Here is a 19,830-nt window from a genome sequence, read left to right as displayed (position 1 = left end):
TAAACGTTCCAAGGCAACAGGAGGGGATGCAGCTCATGCCTTGGCCAGACCTTTTGCCCTTTTCCTCCCAGCACCTGCTATGGCCTAGAGGACTTCAGTATTTCTCCATTGGTTGAGGGAGAGGGAGGAAAAGGACATCCTCCCCCCCCCTCCCCAAAACGACCAAAGAGGCAGGCAGCACTGCCAGCTTGTGAACTGGAAAATCTACTCAGCCGTGCCTGTGCAAATATCACATAAACCCTACCACCTCTTCATATATATTAGGAACATGATTAGGGAAATCAATCAGATGTGATCTTGCCATGTTTGCACTTGTACACACACACACACACACACAGAGAGAGAGAGAGAGAGAGAGAGAGAGAGAGAGAGAGAGAGCATTCAAAATTAACAAAAAGAAATCCTGTTAAAAATTAGCTCCAGAAACCTAAGTTCCATTTCTCGTTACATATCCAGACTTCACACCCACCTCATCCCAAAAGGTGTCCAAACACTGGTTTAGAGTGTGCACCAGTTCATCCACCAGTTCATCTCTGGCCAAGCCCACTTTTTTATGGCCAGAACCGTCTTCACCGCAAAGAGTGGCGTATACCCTGGCGCAAGCGTTCAGGACATCTGTGTAAGAGTGCTTGTTTACAACGGATTTTATCTCGCTCAGAAATGTGTCCAAGTGCTGTGGATAAAACAAAAGTACCGCAAATGTCATTAAACTATGAACCCATGGAACAAGCAAGATAGCATTCAATTTGGAACTCAGGCGACCTAGGTTCAAAGTCTGGCTACACAGCTAGACTGGTGACTGGGAGCAGCCGCCGAGACCACATAACACCGATCCTGAAAGATCTACATTGGCTCCCAGTACATTTCCAAGCACAATTCAAAGTTTTGGTGCTGACCTTTAAAGCCCTAAATGGCCATGGCCCAGGAGCGTCTCCACCCCCATAATTCAGCCCGGACACTGAGGTCCAATGCCAAGGGCCTTCTGGTGGTTCCCTCACTGCGTGAATTAAGGTTACAGGGAACCAGGCAGAGGGCCTTCTTGGTAGTGGCGCATGCCCTGTGGAACGCCCTCCCATCAGATGTCAAGGAAATAAAAAACTATCTGACTTTTAGAAGACATCTGAAGGCAGCCCTGTTTAGGGAAGTTTTTAATGTTTGATGCTTATCGTGTTTTTAATATTCTATTGGGAGTTGCCCAGATGGGCGGGGTATAAATAATAAATTATTATTATTATTATTATTATTATTATTATTATTATTATTACTCCTCATATAGCCTTGAGCAGGACACTGACTTGCATGGTTCGTGGCCAGTCTGCAAAGGGAGAACAACAGTGACCTAATTCACAGAGATGGGGGGCATATGTTATTACTCAGGCTGCGCATACACTAAGCTATTTATAGCACGAAAAAATAAAGTTTTCCTTGATCCAGAATCACTAGCGGTCATCCTCAGCATGCTGCTTTCAGTCTAGCTTGATTCTAGAAGATGCAACTAACAAGGGGTTTGCTGACTTAATAGACATTTTGAATACCCTTCCCCTTGCTTCAGCCTCGGTCCAGTATACCTGAAGAAGCGTCTCCGCCTCCATCGTTCTGCTTGGACACTGAGGTCCAGCGCCGAGGGCCTTCTGGCGGTTCCCTCACTATGAGAAGCCAAGTTACAGGGAAACAGGCAGAGGGCCTTCTCGGTAGTGGCACCCGCCCTATGGAACGCCCTCCCACCAGATGTCAAAGAGAAAAATAACTACCAAACTTTTAGAAGACATCTGAAGGCAGCCCTGTTTAGGAAAGCTTTTAATGTTTAATAGGTTATTGTATTTTAGTGTTTTGTTGGAAGCTGCTCAGAGTGGCTGGGGAAACCCAGCCAGATGGGCCGTGTATAAATAAATTATTATTATTATTATTATTATTATTATTATTATTATTATTATTATTATTATTATTATTATTATTATTATTATTATTCATGCCTTTTCCTCCCTGCACATGCCCCAGGCAAATGAAGAAGGAAATGGCAACAGAAATCTGGGTGAACACTCACACTTACATCTGTTCGCATCTGTATTTAAACAGACACGCTAAGGGGCAATGGAGAAACAATCTGCAGTGAGCTTTAATTTCAGAATCAAACCAGTACTCAACAAGCATCTTATTGGGGCAAAAATGCCAGTTCACGTGTGGGCTACAGACAAAAATATCTAGTTCACGTGTGGACTATGGACAAAAACACAAGGACCCAGTTTCCATTGATTCTAGAATGTCATGCAAACACAGCCTCACTCTTAGAGCACATGCACACAAGACCTTCCTATGTCACCAGTTCAGAGCTCTGGCACAAAGTTAGATGCGTGGGAAGGAATCCAAGGGAAAAGGTGTGGCCTGAGAGGAAGGTGCCATTCATGCGTAAGTCAGGATTTCCCACATATGTACAGCCTGAGCATCTGCCCTCAATATCACCACATGCGGGACACTTTTATGTCTTGGTGGCCCATTTTTTTTAACTCAACTTCTGGAGCACTGCGATGGAAAAAAAGGCTGTCACCTGCCTCCAGCCCACAAGCACCAATCCAACCACACGCATCAGCACACACATGGATCAAAAGGGCTATAAAAACTCATCAGTTAAAATGAATTACAGCTCTGTAGTCTGTAGTTTTCCTCGGCAGGAGCTCCACATTTGCAAGAAATCAAGCCTAAACAAAGGCACGCAATTTTATTACAGACATTTGTGGGTTTTATCTATATTTTGACATTTTGTTATGTCTGCTGCTTTTAAAGTCTGGGTTTATTTTTTTAATAGATATCTTGTGCAATTTTATGCAAACTGCTTGGGTGGTTTTTCCCCCAATTAAATTGCTATATAAATCTTGACAAATAAATATAAAATCCTATCTTGAAGTTTCTCTCTCTCTCTCTCTCTCTCTCTCTCTCACACACACACACACACACACACACATGCACGTGCGCACGCACGCACACACACACGCACACACACACAAATAATTCACCTTGTCCAGGAGTTCAGCACTGCACAGCTCTAAATCAAAATACTGTGGAATGTGCAGGAGGTTTGTCACTTTTTCTGTATCTACAGAATACTGCAGAGGGGGGGAAAACAGGGTATGAGTGAGCTGCTGAAATTCAAATGAATTATTTAATATGCACTCACAAGAGCAGCTGCTAGTTACCTTTGCCAAGAGCTGAGGAAGCACCACAATGAAGTGTTCAGTAATTCGAGTACAATCTTCCACTTGTATCTTCTTCTCCCTGGAAGACAGGATCTACAGACAAAGCCCCTTGTTGCAGTTATACCATAAGCAGGTTGCTGATCTATGCTTAAGCTGGTTGTAGGGTTAAAACTTAATACGGCAAAATGCTGGGGATGGAAGCTTCAGATTTTAATTAATTAAGCGCAGTATTTGAACAGTGTTTTGATTGCGGATTATGGAGTTTTTAAAAGGTGGGGGGGGCTATTGACTGGAAAGAAAAGTTGGCAGCTTTGCAATGCAGATTCTTTAGTTGTGCAAAGAAGTATTCCTTGTTTTGAGCCAAGGGACGTGGAGTGCAGATAAAGAAATCTCTGGGCATTCCAGGCGTATCAGGAACCTTGTGAAAGAGTTCCAACACTTCTCAGTTCTGCGAACAAGCTATGCAGATCTCTTGACCCTTGCAGTATCAACAAGTCGGTGTGTTTGTCACTATAATTGGTAAACTGGGTTACTGCTTACATGATCAGGAAGCCACAATAGGCTGCAGTTAAACATTTGCTTTCCCAGTCTGATCCTAGTCATGTTTATTCAGAAGATACTGATGTGTTCTTCAACCTTGAACACCCTGATGTTGTTGGACTACAATTCCCAAGGTTGAAGAATACTGTGTTAAAATGCACTCGTCTCTCTGCAGGAGAGAAGCACACTCCCTTATTGGATGTAATGGCCTTCAAAACAAGCATGCCTTAGTACTGCAGCTCTCCTCTGAAACAGCAAGCAAATGAAAACAGAGCTTACAACTGCAGGCGCTGGACATTAAGGTTCTGTGGGTGTTCTAAATACACTTGCCCTTTATTGAACTGGTTAGATTGAAGGCTCTGTGCTCGTCTTGCAGCCATGATTCTGTTCTGTCAATGCAGAGAAACCTGCAGCTGGGATCAATGGTGTGTGTGTTGTGTGAATCAAAAGCCAGATGATCAAAGCAGTATAACAAAACGCCACTCACTCTCCTGGTCCCTCCTCTCCCCACAGGAGGATGAAATTCAGCAGCTTCTCGAACGGTCGCTAAGATTATTTCAATAAGGACACGCTCATGGGCATCAGTCAGCGCTGAAAGCAAAATGACACACAGACGCCATTCGGTCTCTCATAGAAAGAGGTGGGAATCCTAGGATGGTTAACGCAGAAACTTTTCCTTTCTCCGGGCCATTTTGTTTTAAGTTAGCTAAAAAGCAACACTCGAAGTTTTTGAATAGATTTTCACCACGCAGGGCATTCAAGTTATTCTGCAGAACTTACTGTAATGCAGCACATAATGAAGGACAAACCTCTAATAAAACTATTCAAGAAGGAAACAGATGAATTTAACAGAACATCAAAGTTCATTAGCCAAGAAAGACTAGCATACATATCCCGGTTACTACATTGCTTTGCTCTAAAGTAGCAATTAAGCTCCAAAGAGAACAATGAGGATTTTTATTGAGTGGACCACAAAGCAGAGCTCCGAGTGGAAGGCAGAATCTCCATTTCGGTGCCAAAACTCCACACAGCATTTTAAACTGGTGCTTGATGAAAAAGGTATCTGTTAATGAAAAAACAAGACGCCTCTCATCCATCCTGGCTCTATAGTCCAATGGTTTGTATTGGATTGGCTGAATTCGAAGGCAGCAACACAAGTCGAAAGTGCTAAGTTCTTCTGACACACCTACCTTGTTCGTGACTATCAGCATTTCCCAATAAGAGAGCAGTCATGTACTCCCAGTCTTTCAATAAACTTGGGGCCCAATCCCAAAGGCTGTCTACAAGATACGTGACGTGGCTATGTAGCTAAAAATAAATAACAACAACAACAACTCAGACCTTCCAAAATGGTTCACTGAACATGACTTCCCACTATGATCTAATACTTGTTTGGGAAGAGGTGGAGCAGAAGCATGTACAACACATGCTGGAGCCTTGTTTTATGTTATTCCTGCAGCAGATCTCCACTGTCAAAGAGCCAGGCTGCTTTTTAAAGTGAACAGTGGCTTATCTCTTCAGCAGTGGAAGAGACAAGCCGCTATCTCTTCAAGCACAGTTCTTTCCCACGTGTGAATATTGCTGCTTTTGATTGCAGCCTATTATGTTAAAATTTTGCCAATATATATGACATGAACTATCAGTAACAAGCAGCTCAAATTAAGGCCATGTATCACACCTAAATTCAACAAACAACCTTAACTCAATAAATAATCCGTGGTAATAATTTATTATGATTATTTATGAAAAGCAAACAGTTTATATCATGCAGCAAAACAGGTTAAAGTATTAGAATTCTTATGGTTTCTCAGAATGAGAGATCTCAGGTATGATTTTGAGCTTATATCAATTAATTTGTACTTCCACCTTCTGCCAAACTTAAAACCTGATGGCAAAATATGAATTGCTTTGGCACCTTAGCTTCCAGTCAGAAAATGCACCCAGCCTTCTACCCATTCCAATAAAATAGCTAACTACTTTTCTAAGAACATAACCAAGCTCTTCCCTTCTGCACCTTCAGGCACCCTTCTTAAAATATATTCTTCATGTGCCTACTTGTCCAAATCTTCCAGTCTACAGTCACTTGAAAATATCAATCAATTGTCCAAATCTTCCAGTCTACAATTACTTGAAAATATCAATCACATTTTGAAACTTTACCTTCCAGTACACTTTTATCATCCAATCATTTCTTGTTATTATCACAATTCTTTTCTTCCCTCCCTCAAACCCTTACATTAACTCCACTTCATTCATTGGTCCTGATCTGTGAGACACCTCTGTGAATATTAGAAACTCATCTGTTCATCCAACACAGTATGCATTACCTTTACCTCACTTTCCAGGAAGAAATCTATTAGTGCTCTCAGCTGACTAGCATTGGGCTCCCACTTTGCATTACTTTTGGAGAATGCTTCAATTTCAATTTCCTGGACAATTAAACTGCCAACAGAAAAAGCGGACAATTAGATTCTGTTTTCAAAATTGCAATGCCTTGCCAGGTATATTATATATTCTAGCAGCACAATCCTAGAAATGTCTACTCAGAAGTAAGTCCATTTGGAGTTCAATGGAACTTGCTCACATTATGAAAATGACAACATTAATAAACATACGCCGATCCAACACATTAATTTTTTGAAGCTGTTAGGAGTCATGTGGCTCATAATAATCAGAACTCCAGCTCCTTCTGGTTTGAGCGAAAGGGCAAAAAAGGTTCAAGACAAGGGGTTGTATCCAACAATGTAACTGGGCTCGTGGAACAACTTCCACCAATGCAACAGAACTTCCTGTCCTTCTCCCACCCCGTGCCCCCACCCAAATCTGCTTCTGGGGACTGGGGCAATTCCAAGAGCAGATTGTTAGGGGTGAAGGCAGGATGTAATACCCATTGCATGAGCGGATGTTGTTCTGCAATGACTTTGTTTTGCAGGCCCTGCTGCTAAAATCCAGAAAAGAACAAAACTGAAAGACTTTTAATTTATGGCAACAGCATATTGTTTCTGCATCACCGTAGTTGTTGGCTGTTATTTTACTTCTCTTTCTATTATTTTAATTTTGATTTTTTAATGCATTTTTTCAACCTATCTGCTTATGGAAAATTAAACAAAAAGCATGATTGATTAAAAACGGGGGGGGGGGGGGACCTTGACTATAATAAATTATTTTCATCAGCATGTCACAGTGGTAAGTAATAAAAAATCATCCCAATACCAATGGGGGTTATACTGCTTCCCTTTTATCATTCTAGTTCATTTCCCCTAATCCACATATTGTTACCAAGGCCCATTTACAAAGTTACTCTTGGGAGAGTGAGATTTGACTGAAAAACTGGAACTTGTTTTAATCTACTGTCTCACTAAATTATTCAAGTTTTAGTTTTGGGTTTATTTGTTTTTGGGGTTTGTTTTCTTTACTACGCAGCTGCATTGTGCAAGAAGAGACCCTTTGTGATTAATCAGAAAAGATAAACCATTCACAACAATCACAAGCAGATGCTCACTGGATAGAAATTGGCTCACTGGATAGAAATCAACAAGCAGAGAAAACAGAAGGGGGGGGGAGAGAGAGAAAACCCCTATATAATATTTGGCAAAAGCCAAAGGCAAAAAGTGTAAGCAGGAGGAGCGGGGGAAGCCTTTGTTCAAATCTTACTGCAGCCGTGAACTTACTAAGTGGCACTATTATTAACTGGATTTCTTACCTGCCCTTCATTACAAAGGTCCCAGAATTACAACAACATAAACACACACAATTAAAATCACTTAAAATACCGTATTTTTCGCTCCAGAAGACGCACTTTTTTCCTCCTAAAAAGTAAGGGGAGATGTCTGTGCGTCTTATGGAGCGAATGTGTGGTCGATCTCTGGCTGCCATTCCGGCCGCTTGACCAGGCCTCCATTGTTGAATGTTCTGCAAGGGAGGCTGTTTGTTTCCCCAGCGATATTTGACTGGCTGATTATCTGTCTGGAAACTGTAGTAACAGCTCCTTTCCTTTCCTAAAAAAGCTACAGAACTGTGAGTTGAACCCCATAAAAACAGGATTTTTTCCCTTTGCAAGTAAGCTCAACAACTTTGAGCTGATTCTCAAAAAACTGGGGCTTTCCCCCTTTCCTCCTCTAAAAACTAGGTGCGTCTTATGGTCAGGTGTGTCTTATGGAGCGAAAATTATGCTAATCAGCCTTAGGGAAGCCCCGCCCCTGTTCTCTCAGCAACCCTGACTTGCTTTACTGAAGTTTTGTGAGACTTTTGGAGTTAATGGGTAGGATCCTAAAGAACCACGAGGTGCAGGAAAAGTAGCCCTTCAGACAGATCTGCAAACACTTGTGTAAGACTTTGAGAAGCACTGCAGGAGATCGCTTCTACAGCCGTTCTCATGCTTTTTCAAGATGTCCCGCACGCAGAACATCATCTTTGGACGGCTTTAAAAAAAAACTTTTCTCATGCAGCACTGTCATGTGGGACTTGAGAAAGCCCTTGCAGGTGTGCAAGGTGGTGGAAGGGAACCCCCGGATCCAATTTCCAAAAGCCACTGCAAAGGCTCCTGGCTGAGCATGCTGGGAGAAGAAAAAAAGCCCTTGCAGGGGTAAACTGGAGGGGGAGAAAAGAGGGGAACAAGTGGTGCAGGGTGGATGGGGGCCGGAACAAAGCTGAGAAAAGGAAGCCAAGGAAGAACGGTGCAAAGAAAAGCAGTCATTGGGTAGGTGGGAGAGAGAATTGAGCAAGCAAACAAGGAAGGAAGGCAGGAGAAGATGCACCTGGGGTGAGAGAGGAAAACAAAGGACAAAATGGAAAACAAGAAATAGTGAGGGGGGGGGAGAGAAACAAGAAAATCAGTGAAAGCAGGTCAGGAACAGAGTTGGCAAGACAACTGACGGAGCAGAGAGGAAGGAGAGATATAAAATGGGACAACCAATAGGAGGAGATGAAAAAGGTTGGCACATAAGGGAAGGGAAGACAGAGATGTGGGGTTGTGAAGGACTAAATGTTTGGAGAAGGGCCACAGCTCAATGGTACAGCATCTGGCTTGCATGCAGAAGGCTCCAGGTTCTCTCACCAGCATCTCCGGGTGGGGCTGGGAGGCCCCCCCCCTTTGACACCCTGGAAAGCCGCTGCTAGTCATTGCAGACCACAATGATGTAGACCAGTGTTTCTCAAGCTTGGGTCTCCAGCTGTTCTTGAGACTACAACTCCCATCATCCCCAGCTAGCAGGAGCAGCGGTCAAGGATGATGGGAGTTGTGGTCCAACAACAGCTGGGGACCCAAGTTTGAGAAGCAGTGATCTAGAGGGACCAATCAGACTTGGCATGAGGCAATTTCCTAAGAGCCACAGGAAAGTGGTCAGAGTGTTGAACTAAGTCTTGGGAGACCCAGATTCTGAACCCTACTTAACCCATGATGCAGTGTTCAAAACTCCCATTGTTCTATGCGCATTTTGCAACAGGGAATTTAATTAGCGAGTTCTTGAGCTCTGGGCGCAGTACTGTGCCTAGGATTTCAGATTAAAACTGCAGAGTGGAAGAAAAGGAAGAACTTTTTCTGCCTCCCTACTTCCAGCTACTCTCTGAAGACTGGAGAAGAGACCCTCTTAATAATATTAGGGGGGTGGGCAGGGGAAGGACTAGACCATATGAAAAATGAATAAAATAATATTTTAGTTGCAGTTCATTCATTTTCAGCTTTGTATTGTTATTAAAAAAGTGCATGTAGTAGACATTCCATTGTTGTGCCCATAACCTAGGTTTAAGGTGCCATTTAGCTCCTAGCTTTCATATCTCAGTTTCTAACACTGCCATGAAGCTCCCTGGGTGACCTTGGGCCAGTCACCGTCTCTCAGCGTAACTTACCTCACAAGGTTGTTGTGAGGATGAAATAGGGAGAGGGAGAGAACCATGTATGTCACCTTAAGCTCCCTGGATAAAAGGTGGGGTCCAAATGTAATGAAATAAATAAAGCCAGGCAACATTTTGTAGCAAGCCTGCACATCAGTCTGTGTATATAAACTATAATTGCAAAATATCATTAAAGAGCCAGACCTAGGCATTGGGCCTGAAACGCTCCTCAGTGAACCCTAACAATGTCTCCTCACTATTACACCCACAGGAAGCATCTCTGGCAAGGGAGGGAGGGACACCTTAAAAAGAGGTCCCTTTAAGGTCAACTTTCACTCTGAAGGAAAAGGCATTATGCACAAAATTATATGATAATCACACAGGCAGGCAGATAATTCTGGATTCCTTCCAACAGACATCTAACACAAAACAGACAAGAAATAGGTGGGAAATATTCACAGAAGAACTTGATGTGGATGAAAATTCACCTGGGTTCTATACTCTCTGATGGCATCCAAAGGAAAGTAATTAAATCTATGAAAGACCAAAGAACTTCCCATCTGGAGGCACAGAAAGAACTAAGGAAAATTTTACCAAGTAAAAAGAAAAGGAGGAGAACGAACTAAGAAATGCAAGCATCGGCAAGACAAATCAACAGACAAAAGCAGCTGAAGTTAAGGCCTGGTGAAACAAAACTGATTTTCACCGATTTATCTTTTTTAGCAGAGAGTATAGCTGCCCTAGCCCTAACCATGTACACACACACACACACACACACAAACACAAAAGTATGCATAAAAATAACCTAGGACTGGTTGTCTGAGTGAGTGTATATTTGGCCATCCCATCACATGCTTAAGGATCAACATTTCTACTAATGCAGTTCTTTGGTTACTACGTTTGCATGCTTATTTTACACCGGTGGAGATTGGACCGAATGGAAATGTAACAAGAATCAGCCTAGACCACAATCACTCAAAAGAGAAGTGTGTGGTGTGTGTGTGTGTGTGTTGAATTACGATGCTTATAGCATATGAAAGCACAAGCTCTGCTGTTATGGAGCCAACCAAGTGCCAAATAAAAATAGTCACACTGAGGTACCTGTTATAAAGAAACTCCCCAGCTGCTACAGCCAGTGGTCGGTGGGTGGCATAAACAAACTGGTATAAGGTTTCACAGTCTTCAGATGACAACGCATCTTCATAGTTCCTGTACAAAGACATGGTATTAACTATATTTTGTCAAAAAGGGCATTGTTACACACGTTAACAGCATAACCCTATACATTTACCCAGAAGTCTTCCTCTGTGAATGGGGCTTGCTCCTTGGTAAGCATGCATAGGATTGCAGCCTAAGCCTGTAAATACTTTGGGTTGGGGCTTAATTGTACATTACTTTCTTGGAGCGGATAGTGTTTAGTCACTAGACAGCTTTGGACTTGTCTATATCCACATGGAGTCATGAAACTTCTTCTGTCCGTTCTGCTGCGGCCGGAGAGAGACCATAAAGTTCTGTTCTAAGCCTTCTGAGCACTGTATCCTATAAGCCTTCCATAGCATATGGCATCAAATTATATTTCGACGGCAGAAACATTTATGCCAGTGTGACATGCGAGGCTCTCTGGGAATCGACAAACAATCATGGAAAAGAATGAATAAGGTAATTTGGTTACATATTTAGAGCACGAGGTGAACATCAGGCAAAGACGTCAACAGAAGCAGTGTTCTGACATTCAGTCGCACATGTGAAAGATTAAGTGGGGCTGGAGTTTGCAAGCCAATATCCCCAAGGCACAATTAACTCTCCCACTGACTGGAAATCCCAATATGCCAGGGCTCCTGCTCACAGCGAAGCTTGCAACGAACTTAAAGACTCTCGAGAGACCTTTCTGCTAACCGGAGAAAGATCTCGACAGCAGCCAGCCTGTGAGGGACATTATTATTATTATTCACTGGGTTTGTACCCCACCTTTTTCTCCAAGGAGATCAAGGTGGCACACACAGTTCTCCCCCTCCTTATTTAATTCCCACAACCACCCTGTCAGGTAGGTTAGGCTGAGAGGCAGTGACTGGCCCAAGATCACCCACTGAGTGGGGATATCAACCCTTGCCTGCCAGGTCCTAGTCCAACATTCTAACCACTGCAACCACACTGCCTCTCACTGGGAGTGGGGCTTGCATTGCACCCCTGCCCCACCCCAAAGTTAACCCTTTGCATGATCAGGCAAATACCAGAACATGGCTAAGCACTTCAAGAAATAATAAAATTTATTTCCAACCATTTTGAAGATAAGAGAGTGGTTGGAAAGGGGTCATAGTTTAGCCTTTATTATTTATGTGCTTCTGTACTTTCATACTACCCTTCGCCACAACAGTCACAGGGGGATTTGCAGCAAAATAAAATGCAACAGCAAAGCGTAATACGTGCTACAAAAATCAATTAAAACTACTATTTTTCATATAAAAGGTTCCAGGTTTAACCCCTGTCATGGGCTATTAAATCACCTCTCAAGGCAGGGTTGGAGAAACCTATGCTGCTCTTGAACCATGAGAAGTAACTGCTAGTCAGAATATACAACAGGGAGATGGGTCAATGGCCTAGCTCTGGATAAGACAGCTTCACATGCTTGAAGACTAACTAACTAGCTCACAGAGAAAACAAATCCACCACATTCATACCACTTAAGGCTATCTCTAAAACAAGGAGGGGTACTTGGCTTCCCCCCTCAAACCTTCAGGTCAACAATGCAGTTCCAGTGAGAGATTTCATTGCATTGGTTTTTTAAGGAGTTTTTAACACCCACTTCTGAAACCTCACAACCCTATGTAAAATAGCTAAATTGAAGAGTTCATACGAGTCCCAACACAAAGCAAGTTTTTCAGACAATGCCTCTGCCGCCCTGTGAACAATGTTGTACCCCTTGCATGTTAAGGCAGCGCAAGCCTTGCCCCTATCTTGTCCTGTCCCCTAGCAGCTAATTAGCTGGCAGAACAAGCATCCCACTAGCAACTAGTTGACTGGACCTCAAGTTTCTGTGAGTGGGACAGAGTTGCAAAGCAAAAGCTCTAGAAAACCACACTTTGGCTAAGTGTCTGCTCTCACTGTAAACAAGGCAAAAGCAGATGGTTGGAAGCACAAAGGGATCTGAGGAGTCAAGGCAGACTCAGAAAAACTGCAAGCTGAACATTATCCTACTGTCCATCATTTGCAGAGAGCTGCTTGTTATTTTATTTTTGTTTCTTGTGCTTTTAAAAAAAATAAAAGTTTCTTACACAAATGATTTCAAGCACAGTAGATGCAGCTTCACCATGAAAATGCATACCAGGCATCACAGAATAAAAAAAACAACCAAGCTTTTCAGAAACCTAGAAAACAATCAGACAATGCCTCTGAAATTTCATTTCCCTAAGTATGTGTAGTTCTGCACTGGACAAGAATCAGATATACGAAGCTGCATGCAAAATTGTTGGAAAGTATGCCAAGGTATTTACTAGGAAAGAAAACCTATGCTTTGCTATGTAACATTACAGAAGCACCCATGAAGTCAACCTTTAAAAAACAAACAACCCCCCCTAAACATTTAGCTTAGTGCATTCTAAAAATAGTGATGTTCTAAAAATATTTTAAATAAGCTCTTTTTATGTGTTGTGAATTGATTTTCCCTAAATGTATCACTTATTTGTTAAAATATTAACAGACTACTATTTGATTAAAAAATATCAAAGCTATTTACAACAGATGAGATGAGAATCCTCGCTGGCTTCGGAGCAGATAGACACTGCAGGTGTGGTGTAACTTCTGCATTAATGGTTTGCCAATTGGGACTAATATTCTTCATTTTTAAAAGGCAGAGGGGAAGAATCAGTTTTCTCTCCTCCTCCTCAACTAATTTGGCCGTTGTTTACTGGAGATACCAACATAACTACAAAGTAAATAGTGGGTTTTGTTTTTCAAAATAAATAAATAAATACCAGTTAATGGAGTCTGCTCCTTGTAAAGGTCGATACCCAGTGGTGTCTTATTTTACCTCAGAAAGAGTGGCTCTGTTTTGTAGGCCATGAACCAGAAATTACACATTCAAGGAATACTTCATTGAGAGCAATGCTTCTGCTGCAAATATACGGAATGCCAAGTGCCAGATAAAGGTTAAGCCAGAAGGGCCTGCCGGTATTCAGCCGTCTAAAAATAAGTCTTGCCTTCGCATACCAAATCCGCGTTATATCATTTTCCTCCATATTTCACTGTGACTGAGCACAAACAGAACACGTAGCAGAGAACTGAAGGTGGGGCTCTCTAGGGAAGCAACGGAAGCTTAGTTTCCTCTGGGCATTTCCACCCTTACCAACAGAAATCTCAAAAGGGTCTCATTTATTTTTATGGAGGTGACCTTGGCAAGATGGCAGCATAGGAGTTCCGAAAGCCTAGAATGGTCTTCGGCTTGTAACTGGTTAAAAAAATAATAGTGAAGGGAACATCCACAGTGCTTCACCCATGATGACAACGTTAAAGTACCTCAATTGAAAGTATAAATCCGAAAGAACAAAGAAAGCTGGTGAGAGACAAGAAGAACAGGAGACGAGTGAAGGGAAGGGTGCAAAAGACAGATCTTGGAAGAAAAGTGTGGCTTAAGTGGCAGGATGATGCCATATTCTAAGTACTATAAGATCAGAGGAGGCTTTGCACCAACTGAGGTTGGGTATGTGATTAATTTTTTCATCGTAGAACTGAGGGAGTATTTGGACTCTCACAGACTTTCTCCCATCACATATAACCACAAGCAAGTATGCTGATTTTTAAATAGGCATAGTTCATTTCCAAGCTGTCAACAGAGACACTTTCTTGTAAAGTGGAACTGCAACTGAAAAATAGTGGTTTTATTTTTCTCTGTCCAGTGGGCCAAAACATCTCTGTCAAAAAGGGGTCAGAGCTGGCAAACCTGCTGGAGCTGGAAAAAGAATCTCCTTGCCACTGATGCCATCTGAGCCGCCAGTGACAATGTTGGGCTTTAAACAACACATAGAAGAAAGGAATAATCTAAATTATACTGTAATTTTCTTAGAATTTAAAGGAGTTCCAGTCGTGGGATGGAAAGCAAAAATATAGGCTCAGTACCTGCAGTTCAAGGTATCATGTGACTTTTATAAAAACCTACCACGATTAGCTCCACAGTACAGTCATTTTCCTACTTCAAAGACTGCCTTGTCAGGACAACACTAAAGAATGTTTTAAAAGTGTGATGTATTTCTGGACAATACTGACAAGGCAGATTTTCCACACTCCTTCCCTATATTTCCTGCCGGCTAGGTCTCCCTGCTTTTTACCAGCCAAAATTCCTTCCTCCTCTAGTGTTAAACCCTTTTGCTATTTGTAGATCTATGCTCACACACCAATATTCCCTTCTAGTATTTCCCCTTCAGTCATCTCTTCCAATTGCCTAATCACTAAAGTGGGGCTTGTTTTCAATGTTGTTTTCCGAACTCGCTGAACTTTAGCCCAGTATTTCCAGTGCTCCTAAGTTAATAAAGTACAACGAAATTATTCTAGCGTACTCTGCATGCATCTTCATGAAGGACTGTTATATCCCTGTTTCATGCCTCTGAAAATCTGACCTAAATGCAGGGCAATAAAACTCATGGATGATTTTTAACACACTCTCTCTCAACACACACATACACATAGCTGCAACAGTGTAAAGAGGTTGATAAACACGAGCAGTGCTGAAGAACTTTTGGGGGGGTCCTTCTGGATCCTGTCTAGAGGTGTCAGATCTGAAGCAAAGACAACCAGGAGGACAAATCTGTAGAAAAGTAAACCTATGAATTAGCAAAACGACCCAGAGCATTCCTATGACTAAGTCGCCCCGGGTTTAACTAGTCTACAATGCCAAGACAGCTGAGCATTTGTACTCAAATCCTTGCTGCACAATGGGAATGTCATGAACACCCGGGATTATAATAAATTGTGTCACCTGGAATTAGAGCCTCTCTTCTGGTGCAAAGGCATGAAAAGCATTTGTTCAGTTCAGAATTCTATACAGTCGTAGCCTTGGTTAGCAAACGACTTGCGAGTCAAACGTTTTGGATCCTGAACGGTGCAAACCCGGAAGTGAGTGTCCCAGTTTGCGAACGTTCTTTTGGAACCCAAATGTCCGGCACGGTTTCTGTGGCTTCCAATTGGCTGCAGGAGCTTCCTGCAGCCAATCGGAAGCCACGCCTTGGTTTCTGAACATTTTGGAAGTCGAATGGACTTCCAGAACGGATTCCGTTCGGCTTCCAAGGTACCACTGTAATGGAAGTGGAAGGCTTTAAAAAAAAAGTTTGCTACAAATTGCTAGACTTGCTGCAAAGAATTTCATTTGATGTAAGATGGATTTAAGATGGTTAACGCTGAGCTTGCCAAAAAGAGAAATATGCTTTTGAAACCTTTCCACATACTATTTAGCGTCATCTCTGTCTTCCCTGAACACACCTTCTCAGTAATTAGACCAAATCCACAGGGCTCTATGTGACTTTGGAGAACCAGCTCAGCAACAGATGGAAGAAGAAACAAAGGCAGCCACAAGGCAGTCTCTCGACTCTACTAGGATTTTAAGTAGGAAAAGGAGAACTGCACTCACATTTCACAGATACAGAAACATGTGTTAGGATGCGCTTGAATTCTTTTCTTCAGACAAAAACTCTTTGGTGTTGCAGGTTTAGGTTTCAGGCTGCAATCCTATGCATGCTTACCTGGGAGTAAGTCTCCTTGAACTGAATAGGCCTGACGTATGAATAGGCAGTCCAATAATTGAGTTCTGCTTTCCTAATAACATGTGTTGTTCTTTAAACACTTGGACTATAGTTTGCGCTGTGCAGCGACAACAGCAAAGTCAGAAATGCTGAACAGCTGCAGTGCCAATGCAATGCTTGTCAGTTCAGCTGTAGAACAAGAGTAACATTTAAATGGTTTAAAAATCATCATTGTATAATAACAAAGGCACATGACCCCTCTTAGCACAGGAACAGAATGAGCACAGAGACAACTGCTCTGTACTTTGTTCTACTATCAATGCACCAGGAAAAAGCAAACACCACACAGAGATGACACTATGGCGATGTCCACAGGGATCATTTGTCTGCCGTGGGAGTTGCTTGAACAATGGCTCCCCCAGAATTGAAAAAGGGAAATTGTAGCACAAAACCAATGTGAACACTGAATAGGTAACCAAACCGGTTAGAATCTATTCACTGCTGTAATATATACACAAATGAAATAACCCCAGCAGTGCCAGACAAACTAAGGCTTAGATCTTACAAACTGCAAGGCATAATTTATTAGTGAAACAATTTGACGATATTCCACCATTACTTGCGGTGAACTAACCATATCCCAAAGAGATCGCCCACCGAAAGTGGCAAAGTGTGTATTTGAGCCCCTACTCCTTTTTTCACAAACTGGTAACCTTGTCTGAAATATCACAGAAAACTGCCTGGATGAATATAGAGTCGTACCTTGGAAGTCAAACAGAATTCATTCCGTAAGTCCATTTGACTTCCAAACCCAAACCGCGGCTTCTGATTGGCTGCAGGAAGCTCCTGCAGCCAATTGGAATCTGCACCGGACGTTCGGCTTCCGAAAATGGTTCCAAAACTGGAACACTCACTTCCGGCTTTCGATCGTTCAGGAGCCAATTTGTTCGGGAGCCAAGGTGTTTGAGATCCAAGGTACGACTGTATCCGCACAATCATGTGTGGATAGGGGTGAGCCGCCATCTCACTGCTTGGGGTGTCATTTTAGAGCAGAGGTATCCAACTTAATTCCCTCTCTAAGTTGTTTGATTCCAGCTCCCATCAGCCCAGCCAGCATTCCGTCAGGGATGATGGGGACTGCAGTCAAAAAATTATCCAGAAGGAAAGTCATTAGCTAGTCCTGTTTGGGAAGACTGGCATAAGAATTGCCATACTCAAAAGAAGAAGAAATGCTCCTAACAGGTTTATGTTAGATAAATCGAAAAGTGAAGTCACATTATTTACATAAATATAAAAACAATCCATAATGCTATAGAATGTGCTAATCTTTGCAATATGCTGTGTTCAGATTCATAATAAATCTGAGAAATTTGGCACTCACATTCATCTATGCACAGTTGCAGATGTGGCACAATATGAGGGATTTCTCTCTTTATTATTTGCACTCAGCCATCGTCACGCTGTAGTTTGCACAACCGCAAAAAGGTGGCGCTGTGAACTACAGTGTGAAGAGAGGCAGTGGATGGACAGCCCAGGCTCCTTCATGCACACCCAATCACCACGGAGGGACAAGTCTGAATAGGCTGTGGCAGCCCCCTAGCTCCTCCACCTGCCAGTCTCAGGGCCTCAGATCTTCCAGCCACTGCCTGCTTTCCTCCTCACCAGTTGGCCTGGGCCTCTGCTGCTGCTACCAGCACTGACGTGGGTTATCATTAAGAGTCAGCCTGGGCACAGAGGGGAAGAGGAAGCTGCCCAGAAGCAACAGCCAGCCTCAGCATCTGTGAATAGGATGAAGTGCAGCAGCAGCAGCAGCAGCACAGGGACAAGAAAGTTGACCAGAAACAGCAGCTCTCCTCCCTTGGGATCAACTACTGCTGCCGCCACCACCAATCAACGTGAAGAGTGGCAGAAGCAGCAGTGCAGGGGGAAGCCACCCAGAAATGGCAGCTAGCCAGTCTTGGGATCCGGAGCAGCATGGGGTGGAAAGGGGAATGTCTAATCTCTAATGGGTTACTGTGGGGGAAACTGGGGAAACTAGGGAGAGTGGGAGGGGAGGGTTGGTGAGCACAGTAAGCAAATGTGCAGCCCCAAGTCTTAACTAGTTATAGTTTGCGTCTTGCACCCAAGTAGACTTTAGATTTGAATGAAAAAGTTATTTACTGTGACATAAGCATCAAGAGTTTCATGGCTTGAACTGCTACTTCATGGTCCCTGTCCAGAGTCATGGACACAAGTCGATCCTAATGGATGCAAAAAAAAAAACATTAAGAAAAATGTAAAGATTCTGTTCTGGAGGTCTTTGCTGAAGAAGTTATACTTTTCGACAGACTGCATGCTTTTGAGATTACGCTGATTTTTTCAGTTTGATTAAGCTAGAGTAAAATCTGCAAGTTGAGATGGCCACAATGAAATGCATGCAGGGAGAGAAGAATAACTCCTTAGTGGCCCATATTTGAAAAGCAAATAAGTATTGTGTTTGTGACATAGAACTCATGGCCCAGAACTGTTCCACATTTTTTTTTAGTTTGGGTGGTGATTGCTCTGACTTGCAATGGATGGTTTGTAGCACCCCCTGCAGGCTTCAAGATCAGCATTCTTCAGTTTAAAGGTGTCACTGATTTCTCAAGTTGGTACAGTGGACACTCGGGTTGCAAACATGATCCGTGTGGGAGACACGTTCACAACCCGCAGCGTTCGCAACCCGCAGTGCTGTGAGAGCCGAAACCCAGAAGTAACTTGTTCCGGTACTTCCAGGTTCAGCACAGTGCGCAACCTGAAAATGCACAACCTGAAGCATCTGTAACCCGGGGTATGACTGTAAATCCCAAATACATAGATGAGTCTCACTACTGCAGAGATAGTCAAAAGTACAAAAACACAGCTTCACTTAATTGGGATCACTTTAAAAAAGAAAAAGCACTTTTAGTCTTTTCTGATAATAGTTCAATAGACTACATCATTAGAAATTTAATTTTCACATTCCAAAATGGGAACTCCGGCCTTATTAATTTCCCTTCTGTTTTGTTGCTAAGTGAACAAACAAGACTGGAGGATGGCACAAAAATATATTAGAAACATTCCAATACTTGTCTATTAGTATATACATACAGAAAGGGTCCAAAATGTTCTACTTTTTTTTTCCCTACAGTAATTGGTCTCATGTGGTCATTGAAGACAAGCTTTATAAATGGGAATGGGTTGTCTGTACTTTAATTAGGAGTTTAAAAAAAAAAAATCCCCCACCTATTACAAGAAAAAGGAGTGTCCTCCCTTTTGTAGACTATGATTCAAGACTATGATTCAAAATCCCCACTGATTCAATCTTGGATTCCCCAATGATTCAATCCTGGCATTCTTGACTGCAAAGTACCAAAACGTCCTGCGAACACTGACATATGCTAGCAATGCACACAGTGTTTCACGTCTCTGCACAGCAATTCAAACAAAGTTGATGAAAACGAAAGACAAGGCTCCAAATGGGTTGTGTTCATATGAACCTCTCTCTAAATAAGAACCTGCTTTTCCAAGTCTGCTTTCTG

The 19,830-nt window shown here is 42.5% G+C and overlaps 1 protein-coding gene across 4 annotated transcripts in view; it reads right to left on the bottom strand.

The window, feature by feature from the left end:
- LOC308588573 (cohesin subunit SA-2-like) overlaps nt 1–19,830 on the bottom strand; it is a 54,277-nt gene that overhangs the window by 19,032 nt on the left and 15,415 nt on the right. For 2 of the 4 annotated variants that reach the window (XM_081196994.1, XM_081196997.1), the window contains 8 exons: nt 18,452–18,531; nt 10,665–10,772; nt 6,065–6,173; nt 4,922–5,039; nt 4,219–4,322; nt 3,192–3,284; nt 3,012–3,101; nt 470–673 (listed from right to left, as the gene is read on the bottom strand). In XM_081196994.1, coding sequence (XP_081053120.1) covers nt 470–673; nt 3,012–3,101; nt 3,192–3,284; nt 4,219–4,322; nt 4,922–5,039; nt 6,065–6,173; nt 10,665–10,772; nt 18,452–18,531 — 906 coding nt within the window. Of the gene's footprint in view, nt 1–469; nt 674–3,011; nt 3,102–3,191; nt 3,285–4,218; nt 4,323–4,921; nt 5,040–6,058; nt 6,174–10,664; nt 10,773–18,451; nt 18,532–19,830 lie in introns of all 4 variants that reach the window. The other 2 variants (XM_081196995.1, XM_081196996.1) reach the window with 1 other exon arrangement.

Source organism: Podarcis bocagei (assembly GCF_964188305.1).
Source record: "Podarcis bocagei genome assembly, chromosome: 6".
Taxonomy (NCBI): Eukaryota; Metazoa; Chordata; class Lepidosauria; order Squamata; family Lacertidae; genus Podarcis; species Podarcis bocagei.
This window is presented reverse-complemented; position numbering and strand designations above follow the sequence as displayed.